The sequence below is a fragment of the Phyllobates terribilis genome, unplaced genomic scaffold, assembly GCF_046119375.1.
Source record: "Phyllobates terribilis strain yellow unplaced genomic scaffold, ASM4611937v1 Scaffold_3__8_contigs__length_932513732, whole genome shotgun sequence".
Taxonomy (NCBI): domain Eukaryota; kingdom Metazoa; phylum Chordata; class Amphibia; order Anura; family Dendrobatidae; genus Phyllobates; species Phyllobates terribilis.
The window spans coordinates 315,310,241-315,331,240 of record NW_027362763.1 but is presented as its reverse complement, the minus strand read 5'-3'; the positions used below and the strand labels follow the sequence as shown (position 1 = coordinate 315,331,240).

At 46.3% G+C, this 21,000-nt stretch overlaps 1 protein-coding gene across 2 annotated transcripts in view; it reads left to right on the top strand.

Annotated features, from left to right (window-relative positions):
* Positions 1-4,718: 4,718 nt before the first annotated feature.
* LOC141258084 (fetuin-B-like) overlaps positions 4,719-21,000 on the top strand; it is a 49,135-nt gene continuing 32,853 nt past the window's right edge. The window contains exons 1-4 of one of the 2 annotated variants that reach the window (XM_073673090.1): positions 4,719-4,855; positions 6,614-6,837; positions 10,615-10,725; positions 13,930-14,017. In XM_073673090.1, coding sequence (XP_073529191.1) covers positions 6,619-6,837; positions 10,615-10,725; positions 13,930-14,017 — 418 coding nt within the window. In that variant the 5' untranslated portion in view covers positions 4,719-4,855; positions 6,614-6,618. Of the gene's footprint in view, positions 4,856-6,521; positions 6,838-10,614; positions 10,726-13,929; positions 14,018-21,000 lie in introns of those variants that run through there. The other variant, XM_073673091.1, reaches the window with a different exon arrangement.

Below are 21,000 nucleotides of genomic sequence, written 5' to 3'. Positions count from 1 at the left end.
CTAGAAGAAGCACAATTCGAGTGGGACCCCACCGGAGGAGACCTCATGGGGTTCACTCAAGAAATGCGGGCAGCCGCAGCAGAGCGAGTGGAGTGCTGCCGCCAGCAGTTGGCAGCCTTCGAGCAAGAGCGGAAAGAGAGGCGGATCCGTGAGCAGCGGCTGCAGGAACAGAGCGCAGGGCAGAAGAGCCGGACCAGGAGGAACCCCCGTGCAGCTCATGGTCCCCGTACCACCGGGACTGTGATTAAATTCAACCTGCAGCATGGGTGGGGCTTCATAAGAGACCATCATACCCCCGGCGACGTCTTTGTCACCCGCAGAGACGTAGAAAGCCATCTGCCGGAGGGACACAGAGGTCGTGACCTGTATGTAGGGGACGAGGTCACCTTCACCCGGCACAAGTGTGCCAAAGGACCCTACGCCCTCCATGTACATCGCCTGACGGAGGAGGAGCTGCGGTGTGAGGAGGAGCAGGAGGACCCGGACGGGTCTGAATCCAAAGAAGGAGCAGGAGGACGCCGTCGTTAAAGTACGGTAAAGAGACTGTAAATAGTTACCCATCGGGGTACAGTGAACTGTTGCTGCTTTAAATATGTCCCCATTGGGACAAGAGTGAACTGTTAACCCGTGTGTCCCTATTCCCATTACCTGGCCGAGGACTGAGAGCGGCCACTTTCCCCCTGTATATAGTTGCGCTTTCTAAGGCGCCCTCTACAGGTTTTATAGGAAAACCGTGTTTCTAAAGGAGACTGTCGCACTTTTCCCGGTCACAAGTTGCACCGTGGCCGGAGGAGCAAGAGTGTTTACAAGGATGTTATTTATGAAAAGTTTTATATGAAAAGTTTTATTGCTGATAATATATGTGATGTTTTATATGTTTATGTTTATGAAAAAAAAAAATTGTATGTTTTGGATGTTTTTTATATCTTACAGCCCGAGGACGTGCTGTGATTTACCAGGGGGGAATGTAGCACTCTGAGGATTCGGCTGCTACAGGGGTATTACACCTCAAGCCAGAGGTGTGGTATTCCACTCCCGGGTAAGGATGGAGTGTGGAACTGAGCTCAGTAGGCTGCATGCACTACATACATCCCATTTCCGGGGGACAGACCAATGGTACTCCCACTAGAGAAATGTGCAGGTACGACAGCGTCTGTCCCTGGCTGGAGTGGGAGGGGGGTGGAACATCCCAGTAGTGTAGGGGCAGATAGGGGGAGCAGTCTGGGTAATGCTAGGAGCTCATTGGGTGCTGGTCACCTGAGCTCACACATAGAGGGAGTATATAAGGTGGGAACCATCTTAGAACAGGGTCTTTTGTAGAGATTTGGTCAGACAAGCAGAGCAGCTCAGCCAGCTCCAAGGCCAAGAGAGTGAGAGAGAGGAGAAAAGAAGGACCCAGAGGGGGAGAAGAGGGAACTCCAAGAACCCAAAATTAGACCAGAGGGTGAAGAGTTGGCACAAGGGTACCGGATCCCAAGCTGGTGGAGGGCACTAATCCTTAGCCAGAGACCGGAGGTCGTGGGCAGGATCTGCCACGACCACCCACTAAATCCACCCGGAAGGCAAACCAAGAATAGGGTCAGGGAACCCAGAGACAAGGGTTTTACCAACAAGAGGCCCGAGGGAGCCGGACTTAGGTGGATCCCTGGTGGGGAAGGCCAGAGAGAAGGACAAGTCAGAAAGGGAGCTCAGGAACACGCTCCAGAATCACCTGGGGGTTGGCCGAGTCCAGGACCTGGTGGACGCAGCACGGCTCGGGTGGTCACTCAAGGCCGGAGTGACCAACACAAAAGCAGTAAGTAAAAACCCTGAACTGCACAGCCCGACTCTGAGTTTCATTACCATCCTCACTGCACCTCCACAACCACCATCCTCTGCAACTGACCCCCCTGAGGCTATACCCCTCCCGTTGGGGGTTATACTACCTGAGCTGCACACACACCACCAGCCTCAGCGGACCCTGCTGCAGCGGCGGCCGTAGTGACCGCAAATCAACGGGTGGCGTAGTCGACACTAAAGAACATCCAGTAACATCTGTAGGACTGCCACACACTGAGCTTGACACCCTGGGCACGGACCGGGTCACCGCCACTCGGAGACTACAACACCCATCTGATCCGGCTCCGGGTATCCCCCAAACAACACTGGCCCAGGGGGCGTGTCATTATCATTAGGTAAGATAGATTTGACAGGTGTAACAATAACCACATATGGCATAAAGACAAAAGGTAGCAGAAATAAAATCATATACAGAGTTTTACATATCACATTATTGGTAGATTAGTGAAACTGCACACAACTTAAAGGGAATCTGTCAGCAGGATTTCATGTCCCAAACTATTTATATATGCATGTAGCTCTTTCAAAGACTAGTCCCACAAGACCTTTACATGGCCAGTCCTTTCCTCCATTACTGACAAATCAGAATTTGAATTGATATGCAAATGAAGCTGTAGATCTGAAGTCTCTGTCACTCCAGCTCTATTCCCCACCCAGAACCGACTCCTGCTTGACTGATAGCTCCTTTGAACTCACACAGCATAGAGGCTGACAGTCAAGCAAGTGGAGTCAGTGTTTGGTGGGGAATAGAGCTGGAGTGACAGAGGCTTCAGATCTACAGTTTCATTTGCATATCAATTTAAATACAGATTTCTCAGTAATGGAGAAACAGACCGGCCATGTAAAGGTATTGCTGGACATGCCTTTGAAAAAAACTACATGCACATTGTGAAGACACGGGGTCGTCCGTGAGCGTAACACTACTCAGACAACACAGGGTGCAGGTAAAACAGTGTGACAATACTTTATTGAACCACAAAGCGGACAATAAACAGATAGAACAGTCCCAGAAAGTACCCAAGATGGTGCAAATTACAGAGTTCTCACCCTACTGCTGGCCCGCCGGAAACAGAGTAGCAGCGATTTCGAGGATTCCAGGGCTGACTACCCCCACCATTGGCACTTCGCTTTTGGTGGGCCCCCAAAGAGTGAAGGTAACAACAAGCTTAGGAAACTAGCCGAGAGCAGTGAGGTCTGGGGCCAGGTGACCTGTTTGCCCCAACCTGGATTCTTCAAGACATCTCTGAGGGTTCAGCAATGGTCAATAGAGCCGATCTGTATTCCTCCAGCTGGGGCCGAAGTCCCCTAAGCTGACATGCTGTAGAATGACCCCAAATAAAGGCAGAGACCCCCTTTTTATAAATCACAGTTGTCCTTGCAGCCATGACTCATTATTTGAGCATTTAATCAACTTGCATAGTTTGTCCTCCATTGCTTGGCAAATCAACAACTCCCTGGGCTGGTATAATTTGTAATCAGCATATTATCAAACAGTATTGCTCCATGACCCTATCTTGCAAGATTTGCAGACAATAAGTTGCAGTACATCTTAACTCAACATTAAAATAAAGGTATATTGTTCTTGGTCATCAGAAAGTATGTCTGGCATAATTAAGAAGAAAAGCTGTGTTGTCACACACGTATAAATAGTTTGGGGGCTGAAATCCTGCTGACAGATTCCCTTTAATCTAATTTGATCCTGTATTAATATGCAATGACGTAGATCATATGGACAAGGATTTCCAATTTTCTTCAAATCTACCACTTTCAAAAATATATCAAGAAACAACTGCCTCAAATATATAGGTGGTATCTAAGTAGAAAGTCAAGCTGGCAGGGTATAGAGACGCGCAATGCCTCGTAATCACCAGCTTAGCTGTCAGTAGTATGTGACTTACATAATACAGTAATGTACTTGTTTAGGAGGTAAGGTATGCAGCTCTAGGAACAGGAATGCCAAGCTCAGGGAAGGAGATACATAAAGATGTAGTAGTGGATAGCAGGGTCAAAATGTTCTGCCAGTGTAAGAAGGAAGACTTGCCTAGGGACAGGTGCTGAGCTCCGGTGCCGGAACTGCCAGGGTCCTGCCCAGTGTTGCCAGGGGACGGGATTAAGAGTGCATGGGGGACTTTCTGGACAGTGCTGGGGGACAGAGGAGAAGGACGGAAGAGAAGAAGTCAGGTGTCTGGGCTCGCGCGAAAGAGACAGTTGATTGTGGAGAGCAGACCAGCAGTTGGGGAGAAACAGTCTGACCTGCCGACAACGAGAGAGAGACGTGCTGCCCTGTCCTCGGTGAAATAGAGACGTGCTGACCTGTCTGCGGTGACGGACGAACGGGTGACACAGCTTGCCGCAAAACAAGGGGCGTGCGGTCTGTACCAGGCCTACAGAAAGTGATCGTTCAGTTACCTGCATCAACACAGTTTTCCAGACATCTGACGGTGACCTACGGGTGAGGACGCACCCGGGATTAGTGATCCTAATGCAGTTTGTTGTACGCCGGAGGAGCTTGCTACGGCTCTTAAAGGAGTCGTGACCGCTGTCGTGTGGTCAAAAGAACTGGGGGCCCATTGGGTGAGACCCGAGACCGCCCACTGCCGCCAGAAGACGGACACCCTCCGGAGTGAGTGTCTGAAAACGGACGTAGTTATCGCTAAAGGACAGATAAGTGCAAGCCTCCAGTAATCTACCTTCTCTTATTCAGCCTGAACTTTTGGGACTGCGCCGTATTGTTCATCCTTTCCATGTTATAGTTAAACCACAATCGTTTATTGTCCGATTTTACTGGCACAGCACTCCAAAGCATTGGCAGGATACAGGCAGAGGAGGAGCATGAAGTCTAATCTGACCACACAAGCTCATACTGCTGTCACTCACAAAGGTAGCTCTGCCCCACCAATGACGTGCGCTGTTCAGTTTGTCCGATTCTGATTTCTATACCAGAAGTAGCAGAGCCAGAATCACAACAGAGAATATATGACTCACATATAGAGATGAGCTTACAAGAGCAGAGCAGGTAATAGGAATATATTAAAGAATTGATTGTTGAAAGAATTAGGACATATGAAAGGGGTGAAATTAGTAGTGGAAAACCTCCTTAACATAAGTTAAAAATTGTTGGCAGCGGATTAATCTCTGTACAGTTCAGTCGTTCAACAGTGAATATATATTCATTCAGGAACAAAGATAACACAGCTTACAACTGGTATTTCTTATAGCTAAGGATCTTAGCATCTTGTTTGTCAGCTTGCAAAGTAAAGTGAAAGTGTGTTCCAGCTACACACACAGTGAAGAGGAACTTCTTGTTTTTTTGTGTGTTTTTTAACAATGTATTATTGGCAATATAACACAATTGCTGAAGACAGAAACTCATGCACTATTAAACAGTACTAAATAGTTGTTGATGCAGTATATACAATGATAAGCATTACGCCAACAAAAATAATTTAAAGATACTACCAAAACGTTAATGATTATGTGTGGTACCAGGAGATTGTATAACAGTAATCTGACTATAGCAGTGTAAATCCAATAGTGAAACACTTATGTGATTTAAATTGAGGAAGGGTAGAGGGTTTATGCCCAATAGAAAAAAAATCCTCCAGCCGAAAATCCAGGGAAAAATAGAAAATTGTTCCAGTGCGATTAAAAAATGAATGGCATCTTAAATTTCATTCTGAAATATAGTATACATTTCCTATGTGTTTCTGATTGTAAACCAGTCCTTAATCATGATCTTATCCATGATTAAGGACTGGTTTACAGTCAGAAACGAGTAAGAAATGTATACTATATGGCTGGATGAAATGGAAGAGGTCATTCCTTTTTTAATTGTACTGAAACAAAGTTCCATTTTTTTCCTGGGTTTTCGACTGGAGCAATTTTTTCGATTGAATCAATACAGCACTAAGTCTAGCAGGAGCTGCTTCCCCCATGCTGAGGTTCTCAGTCATATAGAAGGGGTGAGCTGGTTGTTCCTAGTTTTAGATGGTTTATGCCTCTTGATGATAGCCCTATTGCAACTCTATTTCAAATGAAATCATTATACTACCAAGTACAGGAGCCCTTAGTTAGAGTCAATGCATAGGACCCGGTATGGTATTACATGGATAAATGCAGATTATTATGGAAACTTAGGCATATTATGTGCCCTTATGGCCCTCCTGGAGGCACCATATCTTAGCCTAAAAAAATGTTTTTAGGATAGAATACCTTCAAATTACAGCGAGCATAGGTACATGCTACAATTGTCTTCGCTCAGATTCCATATGAATGTGTGGTTAAAAACCTCTGTGTAAACTATGGGCAAATTGTAGTCTACAGCCACAATATTATGGATCTATATGTGAGCTCTTGTTTAGGAAGTACATATTTTTTTCAGGACTGTTCCATGGATTCATTGATTATATTATGCATTTTTTCCTCTTATTCATCAATGAGAACATTATGACAAGAATTACAAGAATAATGTTAAAAATGCCTTAGTGGAATTAAACTTTATATGTTGTGAGTTGTGTCAAGGTTCTTCATGATAAAAATATTGATTCGAAGATTAAAGTTTCTTCCTGTCTTTGTGATATAGTGTTGGACATTTACCTAATCATTGACTGTCTTGTTTGCTGACAGCTAGAAAGGGTTAAAGGTGATATATGATTTCATATACTCACCATGTATATAAGTGAGCTGGGAATGTGACTTAATTGCTGGGTACAGTGACCATAGAGGCCATTGTAATAGGGAACAGAGAAAGTCTTATTCTTGCTCCTTTTTCTAGGCAGGATGAAGGTCACTACATTACTGCTGATTTCCACCCAGCTATTCCTATCTACTGCTGGACGACCTCGCGGTAATAAAGAACCAGAGGTAACTTCCATTGCTTGCAATGACCCTGCTGCAGAAGCTGCTGCTGATTTGTCTTTACGTCAGCTGAATGCCAATCGAAGAGAAGGGGCTGTGCTCGGACTAAAACGAATTTCCAATGTACAACAACAGTCTGATGTAAGTATGATATAAATCTGATCTACAATATCAATACTTACTATACTTTGCAATGTGTAGGCAACTCCAATTTAGTAATGACTTTGTCAATGCCAACAATATGAGCCATTAATTCTCTAACTGTATAGGAAATTGAATAAGTTGAAATAAAATTTGTCCAACTATAGGGTGACATCAATTATTTTTAAAGATGAGTTTGAAGAAATGCTTAACAACGTAATCCAACTCTCCCAGTATAGTATCATTGTCCTTGTTGTTTTGACCCTTATTAGGTGGCAATAAGTTGAAAAGTAGACACAGCCTTTGTATTTCATCTGTCTTAACATGCACGTCTTCTCACTCTAGTCTAAGCTCTCAGAACATCTAGGCATTATCGATCAATGATTTAAAATTTATTATTTTAAGGCTGCCACCTATTGGAAGTAGCAATCCCAAAAGTCAATATCAACCCTTTAATGAGCCTGGCCACATGAATTAGGATAGAAGCTAAACCAGAACTCAGTTTGCAGACACTGTGTTTCGGGGTACTGCCCCTTGTCAGTGCAAAGTGTAAGATATGGTTTGGCTGGGTGAGAGGCGTCTGACTGGGATCCATGGTGTAACGTTTCTCCTTGCGGAGAGTGACATGTCAAGCCTGGCATGCCAAGGAGGAGACTTTTAAGCCTTGCAATGCTTCTCTGGGAAATTAAATATACAAATTGTCTGTTCAGCGAGGAAGAAGACTGGAACTCTGGTGCCACCTATTGGAAGTAGCAATGTTACCCCAGTCAGATGTCTCTCACCCAGCCAAACCAGATCTCACACTTTGCACTGACGAGGGGCAGTACCCCGAAACACAGTGTCTTCAAATTGAGATTCTAGTTTGGCTTTTATCCGAAGTCATGTGGCAAGGCTCGTTAAAGGATCGATATTGACTTTTAGGATTGCTACTTCCAATAGGTGCCACTAGAGGCGGCACGGTGGCTCAGTGGTTGTAGCGCTGGGGTCATCGGTTCAAATCCCACCAAGGACAACATCTGCAAGGAGCTTGTATGTTCTCCCCATGTTTGCGTGGGTTTCCTCCGGGTTCTTCGGTTTCCTCCCACACTCCAAAGATATACTGATAGGGAATGTAGATTGTGAGTTAATGGGGACAGTGCCCATAATGTCTGTAAATTGTCTGAATTGTAAAGCACTGTGGAATATGTTGGCACTATATAAATGAAAAGATTATTATTATTATTAGTCCTCTTCCATTCTGAAGAGACAATTTGCATATTTAAGTTCCCAGAGGAGCATTGCAAGGCTTGTAAGTCTCCTCACCTTGGCATACCAAGCTTCACATTTCCACTCTCTGCAAGGAGAAATATTACCCCTTATTTAAGGTTGAATTACATACTTTAGGTTAGGTGAACATCCATCAAGTGCAATGTTTTATACTCTTGAGTGGCAAACACCATTTTACCACAAAACAGGATAGTTATTTCTGAATCCGATAATGGGAGGTAGATATATCCCCGGTTCATCATTGTATACAGTTGGTACCAATAATCCTGTAAATTGAGTTTCTTAAGGAGAATGTCTAACTCTTTCTTAAATTTATCTTCACCTACTACTAATTTTTACATGTGCTCATTTAATAATTTTGCCATTTGGATGGTCAAGGAAAGCTTTTATGTATCAAGATGAATTCTAGCTTTCTTTAGCTCCAAGGAGTGATCTAGTTTTACCAAGTAGTGTATCTCCTCCTAGATTTTTCCTCTTTAAGGTGCAAATTGCCTCTTCAGAGAAAAAGAGGACTTGAACTCTACTGGAAGTAGCAATCCTAAATATCAATATTGACCTTATAACTTGTTTTGCCATATGACTTAGGATAAAAGTGAAACCACTACCTCAATCTCAATGAGCAGCAACAATCCAAAACTCCATGTCTGCACTTTTATCCTAAGTCATGTGGCAAGGCTTGTTAAAGGGACGATATTGACTTTTAGGATTGCTACTCCAATAGGTGGCACTAGAGTTCAAGGGTTCTACCTCTCTGAAAAGACAATTTGCATATTTAATTCTCCAGAGGAGCATGCATGGCTTGTAAGTCTCCTCACTCTGACATACCAGTCCTGGCTTATCACTTTTGGCAAGGAGAAATGTTACCCCTTAGAAACCAAGGGGTAGATGAATTTATTTTATTAACCTTTCTTAACTCTGAGCTATACAGTAGATTCTTTTAAATCTGAATACTCTACTTTAAACATTTTGACACGGCATTAAAAAATGGTAACACTTACATTCTTCTTCCTTCTAATACATGGGTAGAGTTAGTGCAGTTTTACTTCATTAGTTTTCTTTTGCCCAAAACAGGATATGAACAAAGAGTCTGCTCTTAAAGGGAACCTGTCATGTAAAATAAAGCTATTAACCTGCAGATATGGGGTTAATCTCCATGTTAATAGCATTCTGACACCTTGCTGCGCCCGCCCTGAGAGCCCCGCTGTCAGGGGGAAATTATTTATTCCTTCTTGCAGGCTCACTCTTTCAGTCATAGGGTTGGCTTCGCCATGGTTTCAGTCACGACTCTTTGTATAGAGATTGGCGGCTGTAATCAGCCAGCACTGACTGACAGCAGGATCTAATGCTGAGCTCTAATGCTGAACCTGCTGTCAGTTTTTGCCAGGGCGTGGTTATAGCCACCGCTCTCTATACACATAGTCGTGACTCAAACCATGCCTGCTCCACCCCTATGACTGACAGAGAGAGCCTGCTGGGGGGAATAAAGTTAATTTCCTCCTGGCAGCGGGGCTCTCAGTGCAGGCACAGCACGGTGTCAGAACGCTATTAACCTGCAGATTAACCCCATATCTGCAGGCTAATAGTGCCATTTTACATGAGGCCCCTTTCACAAAACTTATTTTCTATCTATCTTCTATCTGTGTTTTTCATGGATTGAACATGGACCCATTCTAGTTTATAGACAATATCCACGTGTGCTTTTTTTTTAATGAAATTGATTGTCTGCGACAAAAGAAATAAATTGAACTGATCTGTTGATCATTCAAGTAAATAGGTCCCTAGAAAAAAAATGGACAATTATGTGCTGTCTGTTTTTTTACATTAATTGGGTAAAGGAAGCTTGGAAATATTTTTTTTGCAAATAAGAAAAATGGATAACACACTGCTAGTAATAATGGACACAAGGACCAAAAGTTGGATAAAAACATTAAATAAAATCTGTTTTTTCTTATACACCAAAAAAGGAAAAAATGAACATGTGAAATTTAGGATACTTTCCTTGTTTTGACTAAAAAATCCATGCACCTTCATCAGTGCTGCTAAATAATTAGCTACTATGGGTGTCCAGACGTTTTGCCTGCACTGTCTGGTGGTCCACTGTGTCCATTATATATAATTATGGAACCATAGAAAGTTATTCTCAGATATATTAGTGTGTCAGTTGTCATCTAACCCACCCTCCAGACATCCTGAGATGATTTTCTTATGACTTTGAAATAAACTGAACTAAAAGATTACATTTTCCTTCCGTTTTGAAGAACACCAGTTAATCCTATCTCATATATCTATAAACCTGTCTACATCCATAATAATACATTGAAACTTCTCCAAAAGACCCCCATGCACCCTAAGACTATGCAGGCATGACCTATTACCAGTTCAAAGTCTGTGACACTTGCTATTTATGGAATATTTGGGTAGATAATCAGGAACATATTTGGTTAAATTTATTGTGTTCTACTCATTTGTTGGCGAGAAGTGAAAGTGACAAAACAAGTTTTTCATTCTCAGGAGGAGAACGGATCTGTGTTTTATCTGACAATAGATGTTTTGGAAACTGAATGTCACGTTCTGAGCCGACGACTGTGGAAAGATTGTGGGGCAAAGCCTCGTCATGAAGCAGTAAGTACATCAGGATTTTGCTCTCAGCTTCCATTTCGGGTCTTATTCATATTTTATTTTTTCATAACAGAATCTAAAGTGCGGAAAATTGTTAGGAGAATGTCACTGAATCTTAATTTTTGCACAGTCTGCTGTCTCAGATCTATGAGGATCTTGAAGTTCTTTGCAGATGTACTTTTTATTATTGTATTATCATGGCTGAAGGCATAGATACCAATAATGAATATAATGGAATTTATATGTCATTTTTTAAAATGCATTTTCAAGAAACTGTTATTGTTTGATAATTCCTTCAGTTCTCTACTTTTATCATTATTGTAGGAATACTTGTGCCAAAAATGGGGAAATTTAAGAAAACAAATGTTATTTTGGTTTATCATCCAGTCTGCGTTTTGTTTGAACATTTATACATGCCTATTATCATAACTCAGCATATCCTCTCACTCCTACTTCTAAACCTTTGCTCATGCTGCAGCTTTATTCTGGAATTCCTTATCTGGGACCATGAGAGTAAAGCTGGCCATACACATTAGCTGTTGGCCGAAAGATATCTCTTCCGACTCCCATTTACAGGAACACTAATTTGTAGCAGCTTATTTCCATAAGGTGGCTCAGTTGTTAGCACTGCAGCCTTGCAGTGGGGGGTCCTGAGTTCAAATCCCACCAAGGACAACATCTGCAAGGAGTTTGTATGTTCTCCCCGTGTTTGCGTGGGTTTCCTCCGGGTTCTCCGGTTTCTTCCCACACTCCAAAGACATACTGATAGGGAATCTAGATTGTGAGTCCCAATGGGGACAAGGATGATAATGTATGTAAAGCGCTGCGGAATATGTAGGCGCTATATAAAAATAAAGATTATTATTATTTATTATCTGTCTTCTTTGAAATTAAACAGGCTGGATCCCCCCCCACCTCATCTGTCAGGGGAGAGTCAGTAGGCCCACATGAACTTCAGATAATAGGCCAGTTCAGCCAAGGTCATCCACTCCGATCTACCAAGGTTTATTCCATAATGAAGAGAGAGATAAGTCAGTGCTCACTTAATGGGATTAAGATAATATAACATTGCACAAGTCATTGACTGATTTTAAGCTGAATTAACACCGTCAAATGTGCTGTGGTATTCGAATACTGTGTTATCTGTGTTAAGGTAAACTTTTCTACCCCTGTATGCAAATGAGGCTTAAGTGCTCTGGGAGTGTCAAACATTTCTTAAAATTCTGCTTCCCCAGCTCTATTCCCCACCCAGCCCAACGTTCCCATGCTTTACCGGCAGCTCCCTGGCTGTGTAGTCAAGCCGGTATTCTGTCACTGTGGGGATCGGTGAGAATAATCTCTTCCCTACTCCCCTCACTCCCAAAAAAGAGGAAAAAAAATGTTTATATGATCACGTTGCTGTCTGAAAGACATCATCCAAACCTTTACTGGTGCAATCTGTTTCTTCCTGACTGAAAAATCGGGTTTCATTCATATGGAAATGGGACTTGGGTGCCCTGGGATTCCGTTTAATTGTCTTCTTCAACTTTATTACAATCCTTGCATAGCAACACATAATACACTGTGTTCCAAATTATTATGCAAATAATATTTTCTCAGATTTTCCCAAATTACCTATATGAATTGCAGTCATTGTAATTTTCCAGTCAAATAACTATTAGAGTACCATTGAAAGGTTTTTGTACAAACTGCCTATGATAACAGTATATTTTTTTAAAAAATAAAAAACTCAAACTGCACTCAAAATGCATGTTCCAAATTATTATGCACAGCAGAGTTTTCAACCTTTTCATTTTAATAAAGAACAAAAAAATGGTCATTTTTGAAATTATAAGCATTAGCAGGTTATTACAAACTGAAATCAAACAGTTTTCAACTCAAAACTTTATTCTAGGTGATGTTACATTTGCACAAAGGACCGCTTGTTCGAAAGGAGCTTCTGAACTCTCTCATCCATTGAATTTGTCAGGTTTTGGATGGTTTCTGCTTCAATTGTTTTGCATGAGGACAGAATACCCTCCCAGAGCTGTTGCTTAGATGTGAACTGCCTCCCGCCATCATAGACACTCCTTTTGATGATGCTCCAGAGGTTCTCAATAGGGTTGAGGTCAGGGGAGCATGGATGCCACACCATAAGTTTGTCCCCTTTTATGCCCACAGCAGCCAGAGATGCAGATGTGTTATGTGCAGCATGAGACGGGGCATTATCATGCATGAAAATGATCTTGCTGCGAAATGCACGGTTCTTCTTCTTGAACCATGGAAGGAAGTGCTGTTTGAGAAGCTCAACATACATTATGGATTTCATCTTTACCCCTTCAGGGATCCTAAAAGGGCCGACAATCTCTCTCCCCATGACTCCAGCCCAAAACATTACTCCACCTCCTCCTTGTTAGCACCGTAGCCATGTTTGCATGGGGTGTCCATCAACCAGCCATCCTCCACTCCATCCATCTGGACCATCGAGATCATTTCATGCATGATAATGCCCCATCTCATGCTGCACATAACACATCTGCATCTCTGGCTGCTAAGGGCATAAAAGGGGACAAACTTATGTTGAGGCACCCATGCTCCCCTGACCTCAACCCCATTTAGAACCTCTGGAGCATCATCAAAAGGAGTGTCTATGATGGCGGGAGGCAGTTCACATCTAAGCAACAGCTCTGGGAGGGTATTCTGTCCTCATGCAAAACAATTAAAGCAGAAACCATCCAAAACCTGACAAATTCAATGGACGAGAGAGTTCAGAAGCTCCTTTCGAACAAGGGGTCCTATGTGCAAATGTAACATCACCTAGAATAAAGTTTTGAGTTGAAAACTGTTTGATTTCAGTTTGTAATAACCTGCTAATGCTTATAATTTCAAAAATGACCATTTTTTTTTTCTTTATTAAAATGAAAAGGTTGAAAACTCTGCTGTGCATAATAATTTGGAACATGCATTTTGAGTGCAGTTTGAGTTTTTTATTTTTTTTTAAATATACTGTAATCATAGGCAGTTTGTACAAAAACCTTTCAATTGTACTCTAATAGTTATTTGACTGGAAAATTACAATGACTGCAATTCATATAGGTAATTTGGGAAAATCTGAGAAAATATTATTTGCATAATAATTTGGAACACAGTGTATAGCTGTTGGTAGAAATACTGTTTGTTGTGACAATCTTGCTTTTTATTCTTTTTTTATGATAATTGTTGTTTCAGGCCTTTGGACAGTGCAGAGCAACATTTCAATTGAATAAGCCAGAGAGGATTGCTCACCTTTACAACTATGATTGTAGACTGAGTCCAGGTACGACATCTTGTGATCATACATTGACTGCGCCTAATAAACCTCTATCATCCTATCTGTGCACTTTGTTAAGAGATCTATATACAGCTGTTATTATCTGTTGCCACATTCACACCTGATTTTAAAACCGTGCTCTGCTTTTACACTGAGATGATTTATCAGGGACACTGAGACTAAGGTTGGCTTTATACGTGTAATCGCTCACACATAAGTAGCCGTCTACTTGACTTTTCTAAAAAGATGTTTGTGACGCGCCCCTGGGCCTGTGTCGCGCTGCGTTGCGCACGCGGGAGCTTACCCGGAGCCGGATCTCTTGAGGGTTGTAGTCTCGTGGCGGTGACCCGGTCCGTGCCCAGGGAGTCAAACTGAGCGGCGATGTAACAGCGGTAGATGCAGGACGACTACGCCACCCGTTGAATGCAGCTATGGAGCTGCCGCTGCAGGACAGTCCGCTGAGGCCGGTGGATGGATGGTGCAGCGTAGATGGTATAACCCCCAACGGGATGGGTATGGCCTCAGGGCAGCAGATGTGGATGATGGGGGTAGCAGGAACCACTCAGAGACGGTGCGGTGTAATTCAGGGTCTTTACTGGTAACAACGATAGACCCTCCCGGAGTACTTGCTAGTGAACGGGGCCTGGTCAGTCCTTGAGCAGATGGGATCTCCCCTGGCCAGGCGGAGTTGTAGGCCTCCCAAACTGACTGTACTCTTCTGGCTACCTTGCTAGAAGCGGATATAAGTAGCCCACGTCCCTGAGTGTACCGTGTGGTGCTCACCCGTATGGCCGGTGACTCGGGGCCTTCTAATGGCTTCCGCTCCACGATGGCGGTGCTGGTCCCACGCGTGTGACCGTGCCTTCGGGTTTCTGGGCCTGAGGACCTGAAATCCCCTGCCGGTCGGCTTCTGCTGCTGGGTAAGAGTTAGTCCCCACAGCCTCGGACGCCGGGTCCGGTAAGAAAGCTTCTCAGTCAGGGCGAGCTCTGCAGCTGCCAGCCCCTGACTTGTAGTAGTATTGCTCCCACTGAGCTTCTGCTGTTTCTTCCTGTGACTGTTTCTTGTCTCTACTCTCCTTGACTGCTAACCCTGCTTCAGCCCCGGGTTTATATAGGGGAAGTTCTTCCCCTCCCAAGACTGGGCAGGAGGTGTGGCATGCACAGGATCCCTGACCAAAGGACCTCCCACCTGCTCTCAGACATAATATCTCTATCACTGTGGCAACCAGACCCCTGGGGTGTCACATTCCCCCCTAGTGAAATTTAGTACTCCGGGACTAAACATATTTTAGAAAAACATAACAAGATATAACAATAACAATACAATAAGAAACACATAAAGGTGGTCACGGCATGTCCGTAACCGGGTGCAGTCTTTGAAGAAAGCAAGGTGTCCATTTCACCAAAACAGGGAGACGTAACCAGGTAGGGGTCTGTCCTACCCCGAGTCCTTAACAGTCTCTAGTCCATCCTGGGTTACGCTCCAACTATGTACAAGGATTCCCGGTAAATCCACCAAGGATTCCTAAAAATAACTGGAAACACAAAATTATACACAAGCAACAATACACAGATAAACATAAATAAAACAATTTATACACTTCAAATCCTCCAGCGTGCGGGTAACTGGCCTCTAGTGGCCCTAGTGGACCTACGGAGCTGACTGTCTGGCCCTGAACTACAGGGTGTAGGAGCTGTCAAGGGTAAACTGGGCAGCTGTCTACCGGCTCTTTGTCTCACTATAAGCAGAGGGTTGATCCTCCTGTTCTGCTTGTGTGGAGTCTTCTGCCTCCTGGACCGGCTGTTCTTCCAGCTCTACCTGTTGCTCCGTAGGTGCTTGGGATGCTGGTTGGAGGAAGGTGAGTACGGGTACCACAACTGCACCATTGACTTGAGTCCAAGACCGAGGGAAGTCCCCGAGCACAGTACTAACCATATCTTCCCTTTCCTCTACGGGTCGATGGTCTTCTTGTTCCTCTTCAGGGTTCCTCAGTTGTTCGGGACACTTCTTCAGGTGGTCCCGGGATACAATGGCGGTGGTTTCCCCTCCGTCTTTACTGATGGTACAAACCTTCGGGTTCTCGTGGCTTGAGGGCAGTACGGTGTACGGGTCCTTCTCCCACTGGTCATCCAACTTGTGGAGCCGTCTCTTCCTCTTCAAGACCTGCTCTCCGGGTACCAGGGGAACAGCGGGAGCATACTGGTTGTAAGTTTTCTCTTGTCTTTCCCTAGCCTGACAGAGACTTCGCTCCACGCTCTCCTGTACTCTCCGGTACTGCTGCTGCCTCTCTGTGTCCCAGTCTGTTTCTGGTGAAGTGTCCTCGGGTGTCAGGACTCCCATTTCCAGGTCAACAGGTAACTTACCAGGTCTTGCCCTCATTAGGTAAGCCGGGGTACAGTTGGTGGAACCTACCGGGATGTGGTTGTATAGGTCCACCAGATCGGGCAACTTCTCAGGCCACAGACTGCGTTCTTCCAGGGGCAACGTTTTTAGAAGATCCATTACCACCTGGTTCATTTTCTCACAAAGTCCATTAGTTTGCGGATGGTAGGGTGTCGTCCTTATCTTCCGGCAGCCATACAGATTGCAGAATTCCTGGAAGACCTCCGCTTCAAAGGCAGGTCCCTGGTCCGTCAGCACTTGGTCCGGGTACCCGTGTGGACGGCAAAAGTGCTGCTGGAAGGCTCTAGCTGCTGTTTGAGCCGTTAAGTCCTTGACGGGGACGACAACCAGAAACCGGGAGTAATGATCCACGATGGTTAACGCGTAGACGTAGCCACTTCTGCTTGGGGTCAGTTTTACATGATCCAAGGCTACCAGTTCCAACGGTTGCCGGGTGACGATGGACTGCAGGGGAGTCTTCTGGCTGGCACGGTCCTTCCTTCTCAGGTTGCACGGGCCACAGTCTCTGCACCACTTCTCAATGGTTCCCCTCATGCCTACCCAGTGGAACCGCTCGCGCAGCAGGAACTCCAGCTTCTTCCACCCGAAGTGCCCAGCTCCGTCGTGGTATGCCTCCATCACCATGGCTGCGTCCCTTCGTGGCACCACTACTTGCCAGAGTAATTCATGCGTCCGGGAGTTAACCATTCTGCGGCACAACTTCCCTTTGTAAAGGAACAGTCGACTCTTCTCTGCCCATAGTTGTTTGGCTTCCTCCGGAGCGTCTGGTTCAAGGCGAGCCTCCGGCCGAGTCAGCATCTCCTTCACCAGTCGGACGGCAGGGTCGCTGTCTTGCGTATCCGCCCAGTTGTAGTGGGGTAAGGGGTTCAACGTAGCAGTCTGCTTACTCCTTACCTGGTGGGAATACTGAATAGTCCCATGACGGTGGAACGCAGGGAGTTCAACTTCTTCCAGTCCCTCCGGATCTTCTCCTCCGTCCGGCAGGTTGGGCATCCTGGACAGGGCGTCCGCGTTGGTATTGGAGCGTCCTGCCCGGTATTTGATTGTGAACTCGTAGTTGGACAGACGGGCCATCCACATCTGCTCCAGGGCACCGAGTCTTGCCGTGTCCAGGTGTGTCAACGGGTTGTTATCCGTGTACACGGTGAACCGGGAAGAAGCGAGGTAATGCTTAAAGCGCTCGGTGACTGCCCATACTACGGCCAGGAACTCTAGCTTAAATGAGCTGTAATTCTCGGGGTTCCTTTCGGTGGGTCGCAGTTTTCGGCTGGCGTAGGCGATTACTCGTTCCTTCCCCTGCTGGATCTGGGACAGTACGGCTCCTAGCCCGATGTTACTGGCGTCGGTGTAGAGGATAAAGGGCTGGCTATAATCCGGGTACGCCAGGATTTCGTCCCCCGTGAGGGCCATCTTCAGCTGGCGGAAGGACTCTTCTTCCAGCTCCTCCCATTTGAAGGGCGGCTTCTGGTTCTTGGCCTTCCGGGACTGGCCTATCAGGAGGTCCTGCATAGGTGCTGCCTTTTTGGTGAAACCGGGGATGAATCTGCGGTAATAGCCTACCAACCCGAGGAACTGCCGCACTTCCTTTACACTGGAGGGACTTGGCCATTCCTTAATTGCGGTGATCTTATCAGGGTCGGGAGCCACTCCGTCAGCGCTCACCACGTGTCCCAGGTACTGCACCTTTGGCTTCAGGAGGTGACACTTAGAGGGCTTCACCTTCAGGCCGTAACTTGCCAGGGCTTCGAACACTTCCGCCAGATGTTTCAGGTGGTCCTCATAAGTCTTGGAATATACGATGACATCGTCCAGGTACAACAGGACCGTCTCGAAGTTTTTGTGTCCCAGACAGCACTCCATTAATCGTTGGAAGGTTCCTGGTGCGTTACAAAGTCCAAACGGCATGCAGGTAAACTCACTAAGTCCCATCGGGGTGGTGAATGCGGTCTTCTCCCGGTCTGCCTCTGCTACAGGAACCTGCCAGTACCCGCTAGTGAGATCCAAGGTGGAGAAGAAGTTAGCAGATCTTAAAGCAGCCAAAGACTCCTCTATCCTTGGTAAAGGGTACGCATCCTTGTGTGTGATACGGTTGATTTTCCGGTAATCTACACACATCCTCATAGTGTTGTCTTTCTTTTTGACTAAAACTAGTGGGGCTGCCCAGGGGCTACAGCTATCCCGGATTACCCCAGCCTCCTTCATGTCTCTAAGCATCCCCTTGGCGTGTTGGTAATGTGCAGGGGGTACGGGTCGATACCTCTCTTTTATGGGAGGATGATCTCCCGTGGGGATGCGGTGTTCTACCCCCTTGACTCGCCTGAAGTCTAACGGGTGTTTACTAAACACTCTCTCATACTCTTGAACCACCCGGTAGACTCCCTGTTTCTGGTGGGAGGGAGTGGAGTCAGTTCCCAAGTGTAGTTGCTGACACCAATCCTCCATTACTTTCTTAGAGCCGTTACCTTCCTCCGGGTGAGATGGAGGCAAGGGTTCCACAGACTGTATAGAGTTTTGGTTGATGGTATATAATTTGGCTAGCGTGGCATACCGGGGCAGGTACACTTCCCTCTCCCCGATATTGATTATGCGAACGGGCACCCTCCCATGGCGTACATTGACCACCCCCCGTGCTGTCAAAATGGTGGGCCTACTGTCTGAGTAAACTGGTTCTACCATTGCCTGGTAATCTCTACCTCTCAGACCAATAGCTGCCCGGCACCAAATCATCATTTCACTTTTTGGGGGCATGGCAATAGGAAAAGGGTCACACATTCTCACGCTACCAATCTCACCGCCGGAGAGTTCCACCTGTTGCCGTCGCATCAGTGACCGGATCTCTTTCTGGAGCACCCGCTGCTCGCCGGAGCTGGCGTTCTTGGCAACCTGCTGTAAAAGGAAAATCACCTCTGCAAGACAATTTTCAATTACATTAGTTCCTAGAGTTATTTTTGGGTGACTCTCATGTTTGTCAATATCTACAATGATCAGTCCCTGTGCTGCCAGTTCGACTCTACCGATTTTGATGGTCACTTCTTTAAATCCGATCTGTGGCACGGGCTGGCCATTGCTGGCGATGATACTCAAGTCGTCGTCAGGGTAGCGGGTAATATCCGAGTCATTCCAGTACTGCTTAAAGAGCACGTACGGGATGGTGGTGACCTGTGACCCGGTGTCCAGTAGGGCACTCATGGGAATGCCATCCAGTACCACAGGCAAGACTGGACGTCCTCCCACATATCTGTCGCGCCAGTTCGATGGGCCTGGTGATCTTTTTCCTGGGGGTTGGCCCTCTACCCCAGGTTGTGCCCGTTTAAAGAACAGTACCTTGCCATATGTCCAGGTTGATTGCAGCGGCGGCAGATGGGTCGTCCGTCCTCGCTGTATCGGTCACTGGGTCTTCCTCTGGCCGGTGGGGTCCTCCTTGGTCGACGCCACGGGATGTCCTCCGGTCCGGATGCCAGCTGGATCTTCCCTGGGGTGGAAGCCTGTAAAGACTGCACAGTTCGGGTTAGCGCAGCAACGCTCTTAGCTAGCTCTTGGACCTGATGGTGTAGGTCTGGAGCCGGGTCATTGTCCAAAGCCTGCGCATCAGCTCCCACAGGCCCTGCCGACAAGGGCGCCGCCTCCTGGTGGTAAGTGATAGCAGGGCGCTTGTGGGTCACAACGCCACCCGGTGCCGGTTCTCGGAGCACCCGGATGGCTCTGTCCTTGAACTGTGCAAAGCCCAGATGGGGATCCTGTAAGGCCATTGCCCGCAACTGGGTTCGGTGGGTATTACAATACAGTCCCTCTATAAACTGTTCGGTCAACAGCCTGTCCTCGTTTCCCACTCCATCAGGGTCGGTCTGCTTAATGGCCCTCAGGGCCTCTTGTAGGTTTAGTGCATAGTCCCTTATACTCTCATGCGCTCGCTGCTTGCACCCGTAGAATCTAAGCTTAATCTCGGCTGAGGTGCGGGTATCAAAGGTGTCCTTCAGCCGGGTGAGTATCCCTGCGACAGTCTTCCTCCCAGGTGGCCAGGATTTTACTTCCCTTTTGGCTGCCTCGGTTAGTTGGGCCACCAGGATGCTCACTTTTTGCTCTTCTGTGAGGGGGTACACCTGGAAGAGGCTATCCAGCTTTTCTCTAAAGTCATGCAGGGTATGTGACTCCCCTGAGTACTGGGGTAGCCAAGCTGCTCCCGGGATATAGGGCATGGTGAAGGGCATAACTGCAGCAGCGGTAGCGCTGGCGGGGGTTGAGGCAGTGAAGCTCTCCTCCGTATCCGACATCTTCCTCCCCCCTAGTGGACCGTGGCCTACCTTGGGATGATCCTGTTCCGTAGGCCGCGGCTCCGCAGTGGATCGTCAGGGTTGAGGACCTTCCGTCGCGCTCCTGTGACGTCGGCGTCTGCTGGGCTCCTTCCAGGACCTTACGCAACGTCCGGACGTGAGGCGGGGCTTCAGTTCTCGCGCGCTTTCGGAGTCCACGCCCCTCTTCTTCCCGCGCGGCGTCCTCAAGATGGCGTCCAATGGCGGGAAAACTCCACGGATGGCGGGAAGAAGGCAGAAGATGGCGCCGGATGGCGGGAAACTTCACCGATGGC